The sequence below is a fragment of the Indicator indicator genome, chromosome Z, assembly GCF_027791375.1.
Source record: "Indicator indicator isolate 239-I01 chromosome Z, UM_Iind_1.1, whole genome shotgun sequence".
Lineage (NCBI taxonomy): Eukaryota > Metazoa > Chordata > Aves > Piciformes > Indicatoridae > Indicator > Indicator indicator.
This window is the reverse complement of record NC_072053.1, coordinates 17,256,394-17,274,025: the sequence shown is the minus strand read 5'-3', so window position 1 is coordinate 17,274,025 and position 17,632 is coordinate 17,256,394. Positions and strand designations below refer to the sequence as shown.

General features: G+C 44.3%; 1 protein-coding gene across 1 annotated transcript; it reads left to right on the top strand.

Annotated features, from left to right (window-relative positions):
* Positions 1–1,580: 1,580 nt before the first annotated feature.
* On the top strand, positions 1,581–14,446 carry LOC128979177 (aquaporin-3-like). Its single transcript, XM_054397329.1, has 6 exons — positions 1,581–1,737; positions 9,662–9,788; positions 9,955–10,092; positions 11,565–11,683; positions 12,406–12,623; positions 13,358–14,446. Exons 1-6 carry the CDS (start codon positions 1,630–1,632, stop codon positions 13,524–13,526), a joined length of 879 nt encoding a protein of 292 aa, XP_054253304.1. The 5' UTR covers positions 1,581–1,629; the 3' UTR covers positions 13,527–14,446.
* The last annotated feature ends 3,186 nt before the right edge of the window (positions 14,447–17,632 follow it).

Sequence of the window (17,632 nt, the reverse complement as noted above, 5' to 3'; positions counted from 1 at the left end):
AACAGCCCACAGCCCTTATCTTAGGAACTCCCAAAAGGGAAAAAAAAGAACCGAGACAAAGCTTCATGTCTGCTGTGGTGGCTGTGCTACAAAGTCAGGGTGAAAAGGACAGAGTGGAGTACAAAAGAGAGGGGAATGCAGGAGGAAGCCAAGCAGAGGAGTGGCTGTTAATCCTCCATGGCTCTGGTGGTACACAGCAAGACGGTGAGGAGGAAGACATAGAGATAAGGTAAAAAATGGGTGTCCTGAGTGCTGGCTTGCAAGCCACTGCAGTGAGCATGCATGGGGCTGATAGAGTACTTGCTGCAATTCAGAGGACCCCACTGACGCTGGTGATACCAGACTGGGCCTGAGCACAAAGTAATGAGGAAGGTTTCCTGTCCCTGTAATTATGTTTGGACTCAGTGTTTCCCTGTATTTGATTCTTCACACTTTATTGCTTTCTTAACGACATTCCTGACACTGCTTCTTTGGCTGGCTGCAGTTTCTGTATGAAATAAAGACCTATTCACCACTGCACTCAAAAGCTCTGCCTTTTCAGCAGGAAAATTGATGGTCAAGTAAGGGGAGAAGAAAAAGCTGGGCATCTGTAGCTTTGCATATAGGAGGTGGGGGAATAAATCCAGGAAAAGGGTCCCCTTCAGTCCTGCAAGTTCAGCCCTGCTGCTCCGTGTCAAGCCCTGGTGAGGCAAGAAGCACAGGGAACTTCTACTACTCATGTAACACAAACCAGATGCCACAAGCAGCATGCGTTCTGTTAGCAGCCCTCATCCCAGATGGTACAAACTGGGACAGCTTTCATTCAGACCATCCTATAGAATTGGCCAAGGGTGATACAGAATGTTACTGAGGATAAAAAGGCAGCAAGAGTTGGTTCCTGTGAGGCACGATGAGTCTATGGGCTCCTCATAAAGGTCCTATAATGGGGATTGGCTCTGCAGTGCAGATCTCACATGGCTTTTCTTCAAAGCTTCCATGGAGCCTGGGCTAATGTCCCAAAGCCCTAGGAGGGGGTGACAAGCTGTAATGGTATGTAAGAGTCTGGATCCAGATGCAAATTTTCATGAGAGGTCTTATCTTGCTTCACAATATCAGTGAGGAGGTGCCTCGGCCTCAGCCCAAAAGTGCCGAGGATCAAACCCTCCTGCCCCGTAATTTTGCTGCAAAAGCTCTTGCAGCCTTTGAATCAACACATGAGCACTCATCACAGGGTAGCACATTCACACAGATGTGTTAAGACACTGCTCAGCCCATTAATTTAGCTGTTAGCTCTCTAGCTGAAGCAGATATGGCCCTATGATTTAGGGGGTAAGTTACGAAAACAGCAAGGGTTTGAGCAGGACATCTTTCCTGTGTTTAATTCCTCCTTCTCTGAAACTTCTGAATCTTTTACTCACCTGTGCAAGCAATAAAGAAAATGAAGAAAACCACCCACTCTGTCTCACTCAGAAAAGGAGGAAAAATTTAAGTTGGGTTTGAAGTGCGGTGGAAGGGGTGTGGTTAACCAGGGGGTGTGTCAGGCATCAGAACTTAAAAGCAAAGGCAACTGTGCTGAGGGAGAGAGCTTGCTGAGGCTTTGCTCGCTTCTGCTTTTTTTCTTGTCACCACTTGAAGGGTACTTCTGCTGTGATGGGAAGGCAAAAGGACATTCTTGCTACTATTGAGGAGCATCTGAGGATCAGAAACAAATTAGTGCGGCAAGCGCTGGCTGAATGCCTGGGGACTCTGATCCTGGTGGTGAGTTTATGGTGCAGGGATGCTCTGTAACCCGTGGATGGGGATGGAAATTGTCCTTGTAAAGGGTCCATACTTCTGCTAGGGTTTGTACTGGGCATGAGCCATGCTAGGGTCCAACCTGCCACATGGACACTAGAGGAGAGGGCCCTACTTACAGGAAATGAGTTAATAAAAGTTGCTTTTCATGGAAGAGTAGTCTTTGGGGTTTCTGGTGGATAGTGGGGTTTGTGGAGTTTGTTGAGAGTATGAGGGGCTTCTGTGTTTCTGTGAGGCATAGGGAGCAAAATGTCTCTGTGTAAGCAGCAGCAAGTGTTTTGCTACACATCATGCAAAACTTCCTTTCTGTCTGCCCTGGAGTGCTTTCTTGGCACTGAAATACTTCACAAGTGTTATTGCCCAGGGAAGTGACAGTTTTTTCCTCATCTCACTTTGTTTCCCTTGTGCATCCTATGGAGAAGAAGCAGCCAGAGTTTAAACTGTTGCAGTGTGTTTTTGCTGTTGGTGGCAGGTTCCCCAGTGTCTTATCAGAAAGGCTGCATGACTCCATGGCAGCCTGTGTCAGCAGCTGATTGGGAGCTTGTGCTTGCCATGTATGGGACAATGCTGAGCTGTCAATGTGTTTAAATGGTGAACAGCAACAAAACTTTTCTAGCTGGATGCGTTATAAGGGATAAAGTGGGGTAGATATCTGTGTAAATGACTTAGTTTGCAGAACTTTGAAGTCAAAGGCAGATACAAACAGCTAGAACAATTGTGAGGAGTGGAGACCAAATACTGGTATGACAAAACCGGCACAGGAATATCTGGCTTTGGACATCTGTATTTGAAAATGCAGGACTACCTGGTAGGACACAGGTTTGGTGTGTCAATACTGCAGCAGAAATGAGTTGTTTGCACAACAAATATCTGTGGGTGAAAGTTCCTCTGAAATGGTGTAAATCTAGATAAATCCTATAGGTATCAGCAGAACGGCTGTGGTTTTGCACCTCTAACTAATGGCAGAACTTTTCAAGGAGAAACGTAGTGGATGAAGGAGATGAAAGTGAGGGAAGGCTTGATAAAGCTACATGGGCACCTGGGGAAGAACACACAAGGATCAATGTAAAATGTTCTGCTTTCATAAACAAGTTTATTTTCTGATGAGGAAGAAAGTGCTACTGATTCTTGTGTGGGAGGATGGTGAACTCTGTGAAGACCCTGCAAAATACTACCACTTTTAAAGGAAAGCAGCTTTGCACAATTCAGTGGTTTTATCAGAGTCATCTGGCTTTAGTGAGTTGCAAACAAGACCTGTTGATTTTTCAGGGAAGGCTTATTTGGAATTAAGGTGGGTAGAAGCTGATAGGAAAGTGATTAACAGGTAGAAATGTGCTGTCTATGAATCACTGATGTTGCTGCAGCTAGTCTTGGGACTGAAGCAAGGTAAGACTCGTAAGGTGAAATAATATCTCCTTCTAGCCAAGTTAATATTCCTGGGAAACAAAGCAAGCCTTTAGCCATGTGGATCTGAGCTCTCAGGAGGACTCCGTATCCCCAAAATATGTTTACTTCCTCTGTGTTTTTCAGCACAACAGAAACTACTTTTCCCTACAGCCTTATGGAGCAGAGAGGAGTTGGGATGTCCTCAGAGCCTGGGTTTGCTTCAAAATCATAACCAGCCTCTCAAATGAGGGAGGTAATTGGTCAGCCATCAGCCAGGCTAGGTGCTGCATTGGCAGAAGTGGCCAATATGTGCCTTGTCATTTGGAGCACCACACCTGCTGTATTTAAAAATGTTTGTGTATAAAAATACAAGCAAATCCCTTGTCTTTTCCAGGAATTCCTGAGGTAGTGTCTGGGGGCAAAGAACATTCTGGTCTTAGTGACACACTCAACTTCATCTTGTAGTCCTTGTAAAAGTCATCTAGGATCTCTTGCATCAACTCCGTAGTGGGTGGAAGGCTCTGTACTCTGTGTACCTCTGTATAGGTACTCTGTGTCCATGTGCAAGACGATGAGGTGGGCTGGTGGGAGAAACAGGAAAGTCCCAAACACAGTGAATGCTCCTGAGTTGTCAGCAGTCAAAAAAAGGGTATGCAGAGAGGAGCATGGTTTTCAGGGCAGCAAGCCTACAATACTGGTCTGCTGGAAGTCAATCCCTTTCTATCTTGAAGCTGTTCCAGTCTGTTTTTACTGAAATAATAAAATTCTAATTTATTTTACCAAAAAGCCCTATTTTTTTTTCCCTGCTGTCCTTTGCAGGTTTTTGTTATATCACCTGCCTGAAATGGTGTTGCAGATGGCTGACTTCTCCTTTTAGATTGTCTGCATGGTAGTTTGACAATATGTCTTGGGACTACCTAATTCATTCTGTACCTTGCAGATTCTGTGATTCTATGAAATCCCTGGTTTATACCTTGCTATCAGGCTGAGCTGGGTGTGAAGGCATTTAGCTGCTTTTGAGCACAATGTCTGTCTGTTATGGGTTTCAGACAATAAAATACCTATGGAAAGACCTGAGATCTATGAAATTGTATTTACAAGAAATGAAGTTCACTTGGCACAAATATGTCTAGAACAGAAGTGAGGATAGATTTAGGTTTTGATATCATTCAAACTGAAATCAACTTCCCTAGCCCCAAGGGAGGGAGCCTGTTTAAAGTTTGTATCTTTAAATTTCACTGTGTAATGCAAAACTTGTCCCACTATGGATATTGGAATGGTTTCAGCTTCCTCCCTCCTCTTTTTTTTTTCACTTCAATAATGACTGAAGTGCTCTCAAACTCTTCTAGAGCACAGCTATTTCAGAGTATCTGCAAAGTATCTTTGACTGTAAAAGTTAACCCAGTGTATGCTTTTTCTTTTTCGTATTTTTAATGTTAGTTGCAAGGATAGCAAATGTTAAAAGAAAATAGTGCCCCTTTTTAAAGGAAAACAAATCCAACTAAAGCAGACAAGCCCTAAATGGCACAAAGGTGAGGTGCTCTCTACTTGCAAGCCACTTTTGTTGTATACAGCTTCTTGCACAATGTGATTGTAGTCTGTGGGTAGTGTCCTTATTGGTACATGAATAGTAATGCTGATTCTACATTTCTTTTGATAATTAAGATGACTTATTTCCACCTTCAAAATGCACTTTACAAGTGTCGCTTGTTTGCACTTTATACCTAATGTTGGAAGCACCACTTGCTGGCAGTAGTTAAGCAATGCAAAAGCTGAAGGCATTTTCCAAGTCGCTTGCTGTTTGTACTGTACTGTGGCAACTTACTAAAGCCAGATTTCCAGTGGCAGGCCTCCATGCCTCCCTTGAAGGCTAGATCTTTTTGCCTTGCTCCACTGGCTCTAAATACCATGCGTGGGCTCTGTTTGGTTTTTACATTCGCAGAAGTAACTTGCTGTTTATAATTGATTTCAAACCCAGACTGTGATTCACTGCTGTTGAAGCACAAAAAGAAAGCAGAACAGTTCCTAATCGCTTTCCAGTCAAGGCTGTCTTGACTTTGTGGTCAAGTAGGAGCTTTTTGGGGTGTAGGTGTGCCAGGTTGATTCTTCCCTGCAAAGAGTCTTCGCCTCTGGGCGTGGCGATGTGGGGAAATGGCAGTGCTGCTGCTTTCTCCTCGCTGTTTCCACCAGAAGAGGTCGGAGTTCTTCATTAACTGCAGGGAGGTTTTTTCCCTGCGAACAGGAGAGCGCAAGCACCATGCTCTGTCCTCAGCAGACAGGCAGCTTTTTCTCAGGACTTCCCAATTCTTTGACCAAAACCTCACCAGACCTGTGGGTCTAGGAAACGTAGCCTTCTGATATGAGGAACACCAGGGGTGTCAGAATAAGTGTTACTGCTTTTGCATGTGTGAAAAAGATGAGATGGTGAATTTCCTCTCTAATGCTTAACTTTTCCACTGACCATTGCTCAGGTTTCTTGTGCTGAGTGCTGCTTCTCTCTTCAGCTTTGTGCACTGCAGTTGTAGCATGTAAGGTATGTGTGGTACAGCTTTCTTATCTCTTGAGACCTGCAGCCCTGCCTGGCTCAGGGACAGTGTGTGGTGCAGAAAGAGCTGTAACAGATCATCTCCTGCTGCCTTTGCCTGTAAGACTGCTTCTGTGCAGGCTGCCTCCAGCTGTGCTGGATAAAAATCCAGACTGTGGGGTTTAGTGTTTCTCCTTGCTTTACAAATTATAAGCAATGATCAGTCTGGCTGTTGGGGAGATGCTTTGAGGAAAGGCAAAAACGATGGCGCTCCTTGCACTGTTTTTGTGGCAGATGGAGGCCATCCACAAGACCACAGAAGAGGATCTCTGCATGCTGCTTGAGCAGAAAGTGCAAAGGGAATGGACCTGTCTTCATATCTACCTAGCTGGGCCCTGTTCCCTAGGGAGGGCAGCAAGAGGCCATGGGATTGGTTAGTAAGTGCCTTTAACTCCTTGTTGCAGAGGAGTCAAAGTTGTTTTAAACTGGCTGTAAATCGATAGTCCTCTGCCCCTTCCCTTCAAGCCTGCCACCTTGGAGGGGTTGTAGGATAGTCCTAAGTTTCATTCTTGTATGAAGAGAGGTGGCCCTTTGTGTGTTTAATATTTGATGCTTAAAATCTTCCATCAGTATCTCAGAGTCTCGTCCTTCAGGGTGGACTCATGTTTGACTGCCCTTTTGGCTTCTTCCCCACCAACCAGAGGGCAGCAAGGGCTGAGCAGCCTTTCCTGTCCACTGACTTGATTAGGGTCGTTTTACAGTAGGCTCCTTGCCTAATCCCTGGGGGTCTTTCTGCAAAGGAGGAAATCTGCAAGTTCTGGCAATAACCTTTCTATTGGTCTATGCCAGCAAAACTATCTCATCTTGATTTAGAGATCAGTCTATCTGAAATCCAAGAACAAATGCATCCAGGCCTCTTGTGTTATACTTAAGTGTGGAAAAGCACTAGCAAAAAAAAAAAAAAAAAAAAAAAAGAGGAAGGAAGAAAGCAAAGCAACCTGGCTATTGTGAAGAGGAATGCTGAGCCCTACCTTCCTCCTCAGCTCGTGTATGGAGGTGCTTTGCATAAGATCTGTGTGTACACTTAGGTGGCCTTAATTCTTTGTTCTCAAGATTTTCCAGTGCTTTTTTTTTTTACTCCATTCCTACCAGCTATGGTTTATCTCCAGAGCTTTTTTGTGTCCTGATGTTGATACTGGGTGTTTTTACCTTGGGTAACAAGGCCAAATGGCCATTCTACAAACTTGATGTGGACATAGGGAAGTTTAAGAATTCCAGAATATGAAGTCTCACTCAGCAACTTGCTACCTTTTCCTGTTTTTACTGCTGTTGCTTCTGACTGTCTTCTCCCTTGTACAGACTTCGGAGTTTGTCAGTCCTTCCACCCTTGAACCAGTTCAGCTCACAAATCCTGAAGAACATAGATTTTTTCCCCCCCTACTCTCTTCTCCCTCCCCCCCCCCTCACCCCCAGTGTAAGGAGTTGGATCAGCTTGTAATGAGTGAGAAGTCTCACTGTTGTCAAGGAAAGCCATTAGATTTGCTACAGCCAGTAAGCTGAAATTAACCCGGTTAATGGGTGCATTGGCCTAAATTCCTAGCAGAGTAGATTTAATACATTAGAGTAATGCTTGCTTGCAATCATTTTACTAGGACCTGAAAGCTGAGTTTGAGTTTAGTTAGTGGATGATGGGGGGGTAACAGATGACTGCTGTGCCCACTGCTGTGTAAGGTGCTAATCTTGGTTTCTCTTGCCTGGGATGTTCTTCCAGTAACTAAAGGAAGGAAAAAATAATAATAAACCCAACCTCCCAAAATATTTTCTGAAACAAAGTGTTTTTGGAGGCAAATTATTAAAATAAGAGAATTAGGGGCTGTCTCACCTCTGAGTGTGCAGCAGTTTTCTGAACATAGTAGTCTAATAATGCCTAAGGACTTTTACAGGCTTTACATAGACTGAAAAGCCACTGGGATAAATGCTGAATTGGTTTTACTTGAATTTCTTTGCCTGTTACTTGCCTTTCAACTCAAGCTAGCTGCTCCTAAGCACCTCTTTGTGAGAACTGGAAAAGGGAGTCTTAAAAAATAGATGCTGAGGATCTTCTGTCTCATATGGCCTGGGAAAAAGAATTGGAAGGAATACTAGCAAATAGCAGAAGTAAAAATGGTGTGATTAAAAATTGTAATAACCACTACCACAACAAAACTATGACAAATGCCACGGACTGATGTCATGACTAAGAATGTTTTCATGCCTAGTGGACTATGTTGGTGCAGTATAGAATTGCACGTGACCATGCTAAAATCCAAACTTGTTCCTAAATACCACCTTACTCTTTATCTGCTAAGGGACATTTTCCACTGTTATGCTGAATTAAGCCAAATAGTGCTCAGGGCTCATCTGATAAATAGTTGTAATGCTCCCATGAAGTGGCTCCAGGGTGTTTTTACATGGGCCATAGACTCTTTTCTGAAGAAAAGCTGGAAAGCTATCACCAGGTGTAGGATGTTGGGGAGGAGAATGGGGAGTAACCTCTTGAGAAATGGTAGAGCTGGCATTCCTCCAGGTTAAAGGAAGGCCTTTGAAAATGAACAGGGAAGTGAAAGGTGAAAAGAACTTTACTCTGTGGTTTCTGCAACTAAAAGGTATGTGGCTAAAAAGCCAACCACCATCTGTTTGCAGGACTGCCAGTTCTTTCAGAGTGAATAACACAAATACCTTAATCACTAGGAAAAACCTGGGGCCAACTTTACGAAGTTCGGATGCCCACTGCAGAATTTTGTGGTCTTTGCCCCTCCCTGGTGAGGTTGATGTACTGAGTGGCTTCAGAGAGGCAAACACCATGGCCAAGTACTCTTTTCAAAGCTGTCTAAAGCATGCTGGTGCTCATCTGTGGTAAGAGAAGGAACAGATGTCACCTTGGTCATTAGCCAGTATTTATTTGCTCAGTTGGAGCTAGACTTCCCTCAGTAGTTTGGGCATAGCTGTGAATCATGTCTCTATTTGCTGCGCAATAAACAAAATTCATCTTTTCTGCCTTTGCCTGGTTGTCGTCTCTGCCATGGCTTCCTGTCTGAGCAGTTTAGCATTGAGACATCGAAGAGGCTGTTCTAACTGCACCCAGTAGAGAGCAGTGCTGGCTGGTTCCTTTGTTCTTTCTGCACAAAGTCCTGTGTTGTGGACATGGCTTCTTGATAGATTCCTCTATACAAAGTGTCCACCTAATAAGCCAGCCAGTAACCTACCTGCCTGGTCCTTTCCCAGCAGGCTGGGCAAAGTGTTAGCTTTGTTAGTAATTCACCAGTAGTAAAGGGGATAAAAGTTTGGTGTGTTTTGGCTTTGGCCCTGATCTGGATTGTGTGTTGCTCAATGGGCATATCCAGTTGTGGCAGCAGAGGTGAAGACAGCTATAATCTCTGTCCTAATTTAAGTACCTGCTGATATGATAATCCCTGCTATATAGCAAGAATTAATTCAGGTGGAGCCAGTGGAAGATACAAGGGTAGAGATAATCAGGAGCAGGTCCCTTACATTACATAGTGGGAACATGAGCACTGTAAATACCTTGATCCAGGATGCTATCTGGTGATTCTTTTCACCTACCACCTTAGTGCCACTAGTCATATGGTCTTGCTTTTGTTTTAAGCTCTGACTCTGGTTCCCCCTGCCAGGGAATAGGCATGTCCTGTGTCCTTTTGCCTTCCCTGCAGTCCCTAGAGATAACACAGAACATAGAATGGTTTAGGTTGGAAGGGATAGCCAAAGGTGATCTAGTCCAACCCCCCTGCAGTGAGCGAGGACATCTGTTAGATCAGGTTGCCCAGATACTTTAACCAAAGATTAACATTTTCAAGGCTTAGAGTCACAGGTAAGCTGTGATGGTGCATGCAGGTGTAAGTGAAGCAATCACAGGCATTGGCAAGCAGCTGGCTCTGATGTGAAAGAGAGGGTAATTTCAATCTCTTCTTCTCTCCTTAGCTGTTTGGCTGTGGCTCTGTTGCTCAGATTGTGCTCAGCAGAGGGACTCATGGTGGTTTCCTGACTGTCAACCTGGCCTTTGGCTTTGCTGTGACACTTGGCATTTTGATCGCGGGACAGGTATCAGGTAAGATGGGCTCTGCATGGGCTGGATTTCACTTGTGACAATTGTTGTGTAAGCCTAGATGATGGTCCTTCTATGTGGCACTGTGATGGAAGCCAGTATCCCCTGGTTCGTCTCTGCAATCCAAACTCTGCCTGTAAAACTACACTAAATACCATCCTCTCTGCAGGTGGACACCTGAACCCAGCTGTTACTTTTGCCATGTGCTTCTTGGCCCGGGAGCCCTGGATCAAGCTACCAATTTATGCTCTAGCACAGACCCTGGGGGCTTTCCTTGGAGCTGGCATAGTCTTTGGGCTGTACTATGGTAAGTGAAGAAGCTTTGTGGTTTTATTTGGGGTAAGATTACTGCTCTTTCTGACTCACTGCAGGAAGGGTGGTTTCCAGATCAGAGAGAATAATTTCCTTGCAGATCAAAGATCTGAGAAGCCTCTTTATTGTCTTTCTGGAAGGGCTTTACTGCTCTCATGATGATGGGTCCAAGCTTCATCAAATCAATCTGAAGGCCAACCAGCATGGGTCTTTGAATAATGGTCTGTGGACCACTGGATGTCCCCTCTTATATCTACTGTCCAGACTAAAATACACCTTCCAGAAAAGCCTATGAAGCACTAGTAGTGATGGAGATTTTATCTGGATATTTTTCAGAGCCACTTCAACCTTGTTGGTTTAAAAAAAAAAAACAAACAAACCTTCATATATGCTTCTGCATTGTCTTGTGATATCTTCCAGACAATTAGGCTCCTAGCAATTTTTTCTCCTCTTAAGGTGATTCTGTAGTTTGGTGAACATTCTAGAAATCCAGTTTCTCATGCATCTGTTCCCCCTGAGTGTTGGTCCTCATTACAGGGAATACTCAGTGGGCAAGAACTGACTCTTTGTGCTGGAAATTACTCTTCCTCAAATATCAAGGGTGGCATTTTAGCTTAGAAGTGCCTTTCTGATGTCTGTTTCTTGCAACAGGAGCAGTGTTCCCTGTAGCTGAGCAGAAAATTTTAAGGGAAGATACTGCCACCCCATCACTATCACTGACTGCTTTTCACTTTAGAAAGAAGCAGGGGCACCTATCTTTATCTCTGTAGACATGAGGAAACCAGTTCAACACCAGTTATCTTTCTTAGTAGGCTAAAGTAAACTCTTCAGAAGAGTGTTAATCCCATTTTAGCCATCTAAACCATGGAAGAGCTACTTTCAGAAGTGCTTCTTTCTCTCCACTGACCATAGAGGAAATCTAGACAGCCCAAATAGGTTAGTTATCCAGTTTCTGCATGGTGGTAAGGCAAGGGATTGGCTGCCCTCCAAGACAACCTTGAGATTTGAAATTACTTTTATATTGGCTTAGAGGAAAGTACAAGATCAGCCCAAATATTGTTTGCTGCAGATCAGATTTGTAGCAATACTTCATTTCTTGACACCAAAACCAGATACTACAGGCATCTAGGTGCCTTTGATGGAGATTTGGAGTCCCCTTGGTATTTACTTTGTGGCTCTCTTTCATGGTGCCCGGTAAGCAAGAACTATTAGAAACAGGGAGTTATGTCATCTGCATGAGCCTGACTGGTAAAATGCTGTTCTGAATCACGCCTTAAGTTTTCCAGGTGACTGTTTCTCTGTCACAAATGGTTTTGCAACACATAGCAACAAAGTGTCCAGGGAATTCTATCTCAATAGTCATGGCTCTCCTGAGCCTACATTTTAGTCATCTTTCAAGCAGGGTCTTCTCTTTGTGTGTTGGAAAATCATTAACCTCTCTGACTTTCCTGACTCTGTCCCCTCTAGATGCGATCTGGGCTTTCGGCAGTAACCACCTGTATGTAACAGGACAGAATGGCACTGCTGGTATCTTTGCCACCTACCCTTCTCAGCATCTGAACATTGTGAACGGATTCTTTGACCAGGTAAGAGGGTGCTGGAAGGATGGAAGTGCATTTAAAGAGGATGGGGTGGTTCTTAGCTTCTTGAATTGCAATTTAAAAAGATACCCAGAAAGGTTTTTGGGGCTGACACAGGTGTTTCACCAGCCTGTAGGAAGAGCAGAGTCACAAAAGGACCCTTACAGAAAGAAGGCTTGTGTTAAGGGGACTAATCAGTGATACAACACTGGCCAGGACACTAATGAAAAGAATACCACTTGTTCTTAGTCCCTGGATACATGTAATGTGAAGTATGGCTCTTCCTCACTAGCACTGTGCTACTGTGGTTGTTATGCAACTCAGAGGTCAGCTGGATGTGGTGGTTGGTGTTGAAGGTGACTGTCTCCTTCTTAAAATTGCCATCAGCAGTCAAAGGGACAGCAGCTAGCCAGTTGTGGCAGGTTGGAAGCAGGTTCAAAAGATGTCTTCAGCTTTTCTGGATGCACAGTTATTCATAGATCTTCTGTAGGTAAGGAAAAACATGTGGGCTTCATTAAGCTTGTGGACTGCCAGGGGAAGTGTTTCACTCACCCATTCCTACAGGTGCTGGGTCTACTGTGGTCTGATAATACCTTTGGATGACTTAATGCAGCTCTTCCAGTTTAGCACATAAGCTCTTAATGCATAGGCTTCCACAGAAGTTAAATAATTTAGGTAAAAGACTAATTTGGGTTAAACACTTATTTTAATTCCCTCTCTCTCCCCAGTTCATTGGCACTGCCTCCCTGATTGTTTGTGTCTTGGCTATTGTTGATCCCTACAACAACCCTGTCCCCACTGGGCTGGAGGCTTTCACAGTTGGCTTCGTTGTCCTTGTTATTGGAACATCCATGGGCTTCAACTCTGGCTATGCTGTCAACCCTGCCAGAGACTTTGGGCCTCGTCTCTTCACAGCCATTGCTGGCTGGGGCACTGAAGTGTTCTGGTAAGTGCTTTTCAGTATAGACCTTTTACAACAGGGGAAAAAAATTACAAGCCCAAATACATGGTAGCTCTGGCTCTGTGAAGAGTCTTAGCATGCATGAGGTATCTTTGGATTGTATAATGTTTTCAAAATACACTGCACTGCTCCAACATCTTAAATTGTAAAAGCTGAGCAGTTTCCAGTGGTGAGAGCAACTGACCAAACTGCTATCAAAAAGGAAACTTAAGAACAAACATGAGAAATTCAGGTGCATGTAGAACATGAGTCTATTTTTTTTTTTTTTTTAATTTTGGTGGTATGAAATGAAGAGTGTTTATACCACCTGCATTTTGTTGTTGCTGGAGACAGTAAAGAGACCCACGAACAATATATAGGCTATGCGCTATTACAGGGTGCTTTCCTGAAAGCAGTGAAGTGAATGTGGTTCAGGCACTGCAACTTCTTTCCTTTCTTGCAAAAGAGATAACTTTGGAATTCCTTAAAGGAACTATTCTGAATCTCTTGTCACCTTGCAATATCTGTGCAATATCAGGGCAATATCTGCCTAGGAAATGGTTGTGAACATGTTGGTACTATTGTCTTCTGTAAGTCAATGGTGATATTTGGAGATGGTCAGATTTTGCATTGTTCTAGATCAAAACATGAGTATTCTAATGCTTTGGCTGCAGTTCTTACCTTGTGCACTTTGTCGTGTTTTGGTTATTTATTTGTTTGTTTGTTTATTTTATTTCCAGGACTGGTAAGCAGTGGTGGTGGGTTCCAGTTGTTGCTCCTTTCCTTGGGGCCATTGCGGGAGTGATAGTCTATCAGCTCATGATTGGATGTCATGATGAGCCTTCTCCACCTGCCTCTGAGCAAGAAACAGTCAAGCTGGCTAATGTGAAACATAAGGAAAGAGTCTGAGGAAGCTGCCACACAGATCTGGCAGACTTTCATTACTCAGGACTGCAGATGGCAAAGAGGAGGGAGGAGTTAAGAAGAGCTTCAAGAACAACAGGAAAAGTTGGTTTTCCTGTCCTGGTATATTCTAGCCTTTTGTTTTGGGGGGGCTGTGTGTGTGTGTGTGCATATCCCTGATGTATTTGCTTTAGGTATTTTCTTGTGACTCTTTCCTCAGATGCACTATCATGTAATCATTCCCTGGTCAAAGGGTGTTGAGGACAGTAGGAGTCAGGGGAGAAGTGGGCATTGCTGTCCAACACAGGCCAATTTTTCAGGAATCTAGAGCTTTTTTTGGGCTGTGTTTCTGGTCTTGTCTGTGAACTTGGCCAACTGCTTCCCTCCAAACACCTGCAGATTTAATTATTTTTTTTTTAAAATTTTTGCTGGCATGGAATGGAAACTACTACTTCCTGGAAAAAGAAATTGCCTGTAATTCTACTGTAAATCAAATGCATACTTGGTGTTTCTCTAAAGTCAGTAACTTGGCACCACGAATGCACTTGTTTAAAGTATTTTTTTATTGGCCAAACTTTAACTCCTGTGAATTCCTAGAACATTGTATCAATCAGCGATCCATAATATCAGAGTAGAGAGTGATAATGCAATACATCTTAATTTAATAGCAAGATAAAGATGTTTACAAACCACTGCTCCCCAGTGTCCTAGTAATTCTTAATATTGCCAGGTCTGAGAATATAATTCTTCTTCTAGCCAGGGGCTAAACTGGAAAGAAAGCTTGGCCTCTCTGTGGTATCCCTTCTAATTAATCAGCTTTGTGCATAGACTACAAGAAGTTAATGGCCAAGTTTTCCTGGAAACGTGGTATTGCTAAAGTTGTGTGCGTTCGTGTAAATTTCACAATAGTGGTCTCTTTTTTTTTTTTTTTTTTTTTTTTTTTTTAATGCACTCCTTAAAGCTGTTACTAAATACCAGGGTTGGGAGGAGTTAATTTAAAGATGTTGGGGAACTGCCAATTCTCTTACAGCCTTGAGATACTGCTGGATTTTCCTGGATGGCCTTGGATTAGGGCATTTTGTTGCTGGAGCAGCTCCTTTTCTACTTTGCAGAACTAGTAGGATATCCTTGGTACTCATGGCTGAGAGGCTGAGGTCAAACATCTCTTGTACTAGCAGTGCTGGCATCTTAGGGGATTTCTGGCTCTCCCAATACCATATTATTGCAGAGTATTTGAAATGCATAGTATTGGTTGTGAAAGGGTTTTTAAGTGCCATACTTTAGCATTTCTGCCATGACACATACATAACAGAAACCTTCAAAGCTTGTTTCTTTAATGTGTGAATTCCTTGAAATATGTAACTTTGTACACATTTCCAGTTGCTGAATGATGTATTCATGTTTTTGCCTTTTTAAAAAATAAAATGTTGATATCCACACTGTAAAATGCTAGTGCTGGTTCTATTTTTTAGCAGCTGTCAGCAAATTTACCATGGAAAGGAAGTCCTCTATAGCACCATCTTCCTCATGCCCTTTTCCTCTTCAGCTTGCAGGAGCAAAATTGGATTAACCCTTTCAGGCAATAAATCTGCATGCATGCTTCATTTGCGTTTTGTTCATTTCCCTAGGGCTAGGCTTTTGGGGGCAGGTGAGAGGAGATCATGGTGTCATAGGATGTTAGGGGCTGGAAGGTACCTCTAGAGATGATCTAGTCAGCCCCCCCCTGCCGCCAGAGCAGGATCACCTCAGGCAGGCTATGCAGGAACACATCCAGGTGGGTTTTGAAAGTCTCCAGAGAAGGAAGAGTCCACAAATTTTCTAGGTAGCCTGCTCCAGTACTGCCACCCTCACAACTAAGAAGTCTCTTCTCATGCTGAGGTGGAACTTATACCCATTGGTCCTTGTCCTATTACTGGGTAGCACCAAAAGGAGATTGGTACTTTCAACTTAATATCCATCCATCAGATTTTTTATAGACATTAATAAGACCCCTTCTCTGCTTTCTCCTCTCAAGACTGAACAGCCCCAGTAGGAGGGCCCTGCAGAGGGACCTGGACAGGCTGGGTGGGTGGGCAGAGGCAAACGGGATGAAATTTAACAAGACTAAGTACAGGGTTCTACACTTTGGCCACAACAACCCCATGGAGCACTACAGACTGGGGACAGAGTGGCTGGAGAGCAGCCAGACAGAAAGGGACCTGGGGGTGCTGGTTGATAGTACCTGAACCAGGTGGCCCAGGTGGCCAGGAGAGCCAATGGCATCCTGGCCTGTATCAGGAATAGTGTGGCCAGCAGGACAAGGGAGGTTATTCTTCCCCTGTACTCAGCACTGGTCAGGCCACACCTTGAGTACTGTGTCCAGTTCTGGGTTCCTCAATTCAGGTACTGGAACATGTCCAGAGAAGGGCATCGAAGCTGGTGAGGGGCCTGGAACACAAGTCCTAGGAAGAGAGGCTGAGGGAGCTGGGGATGTTTAGGCTGGAGAAGAGGAGGCTCAGGGGTGACCTCATTGCTGTCTACAACTACCTGAAGGGAGGTTGTAGCTAGGTGGGGGTTGGTCTCTTCTCCCAGGCAACCAGCAGCAGAACAAGAGGACACAGTCTCAAGTTGTGCCAGGGGAGGTCTAGGCTGGATATTAGGACGAAGTTCTTCACAGAGAGGGTGATTGCCCATTGGAATGGGCTGCCCAGGGAGGTGGTGGAGTCGCCGTCGCTGGAGACGTTCAAGAGGAGACAGGACGAGGCACTTAGTGCCATGGTCTAGTTGAATGCTTAGTGCTGGGTGATCGGTTGGACTGGATGATCTTGGAGGTCTCTTCCAACCTGGTTGATTCCATGATTCTGTGATTCTAAGAGTTACCAAAGTGTGGGGAAGAAGAGAAGAAGCTAACTACAGAGGACATTTTTCCTGTCAGCAGGCATCCTTACATTGATGTTACTTGTTCTGCTCAGTTTGACTGCCTAGAGAGAGCTTATGGGTTTAGTCATCTGGCGTGCCCATGCAAACTTGAAGAGTTTTTCTTCTTTTATTTTATACCTCTTTTATATCTAAATTTCAAAGGCAATGAATCATCTTCTCTGGCCACACTCCAGCACTTCTATATCTTTCTTGAAGTAAGGGCCCAAAACTGAACACAGTACTCAAGCTCCAGCCTCACCAGTGCCAAGTACAGGGACACGGTCACTTCTCCACTCCTCCTGGCCACACCATTTCTGATACAGGCCAAGATGCTGCTGGCCTTTTTGGCCACCTGAGCACACTGCTGGCTCATGTTCAGATGGCTGTCAATTGAAATCTTGGTGTCTTTCTTTACTGGGTAGCTTTCCAGCCACTCTGACCCAAGCTTGTAGCATTGCCTGGGGTTGTTGTGACCCAAGTGCAGGACCTGGCCCCTGGTCTTGTTAAGCCTCATACCACAGACCTCAGTCCATCACTCTAGCCTGTCCAGGTCCCTCTGTAGAGCCTTCCTACCCTCAAGCAGATCAATGTTCCCTCCCAACTTAGTGTGATCTGCAGACTTATTGTGGATGTACTCAATTCCCTCATCCTTTTCATCAATAAAGATATAAAAGAGAACAGGCCCCAAAACTGAGCGCTGGGGAACACCAGTTGTGATTGGCCACCAACTGGATTTAACTCCATTCACCACCACTCTTTGGGCCTAGCCATCCAGACAATGTTTTACCTAACAAAGCATCCTCCCATCCAAGCCATGAGCATCCAGTTTCTCCAGGAGGATGCTGTGGAAGACAGTGTCAAAGTCTTTACTAAAGTTCAGATAAACAACAGCCACAGCCTTTCTTTCATCTGATAAATGGGTCACCTTGTCATAGAAGAAAGTCAGGTTCATCTAACAGGATCTTGATCAGTGAGGTGGATTGCAAACTGGCTCCACAACAGAGTTCAGAGGGTCATCATCACAGAGTCAACTTGGCACAGAGTCAACTGGGAGGCCTGTGGCAAGTGGTGTCCCCCAGGGATCGGTACTGGGTCCAGTTTTGTTCAATACCTTTATAAACGACCTGGATGAGGGCATTGAGAGTACCCTCAGCAAGTTCTCTGATGATACAATACTGGGGGGGTTGGCTGATACCCTGTCAGGCTGTGCAGCC

Bases quoted from the DNA above. Each gene is read 5' to 3' on its own strand.
- LOC128979177 (XM_054397329.1), top strand. From the start codon at position 1,630: ATGGGAAGGCAAAAGGACATTCTTGCTACTATTGAGGAGCATCTGAGG. The intron at 1,738-9,661 runs GTGAGTTTATGG...TTCTCTCCTTAG, and splicing joins TGGGGACTCTGATCCTGGTG to CTGTTTGGCTGTGGCTCTGT. The intron at 9,789-9,954 runs GTAAGATGGGCT...TCCTCTCTGCAG, and splicing joins GATCGCGGGACAGGTATCAG to GTGGACACCTGAACCCAGCT.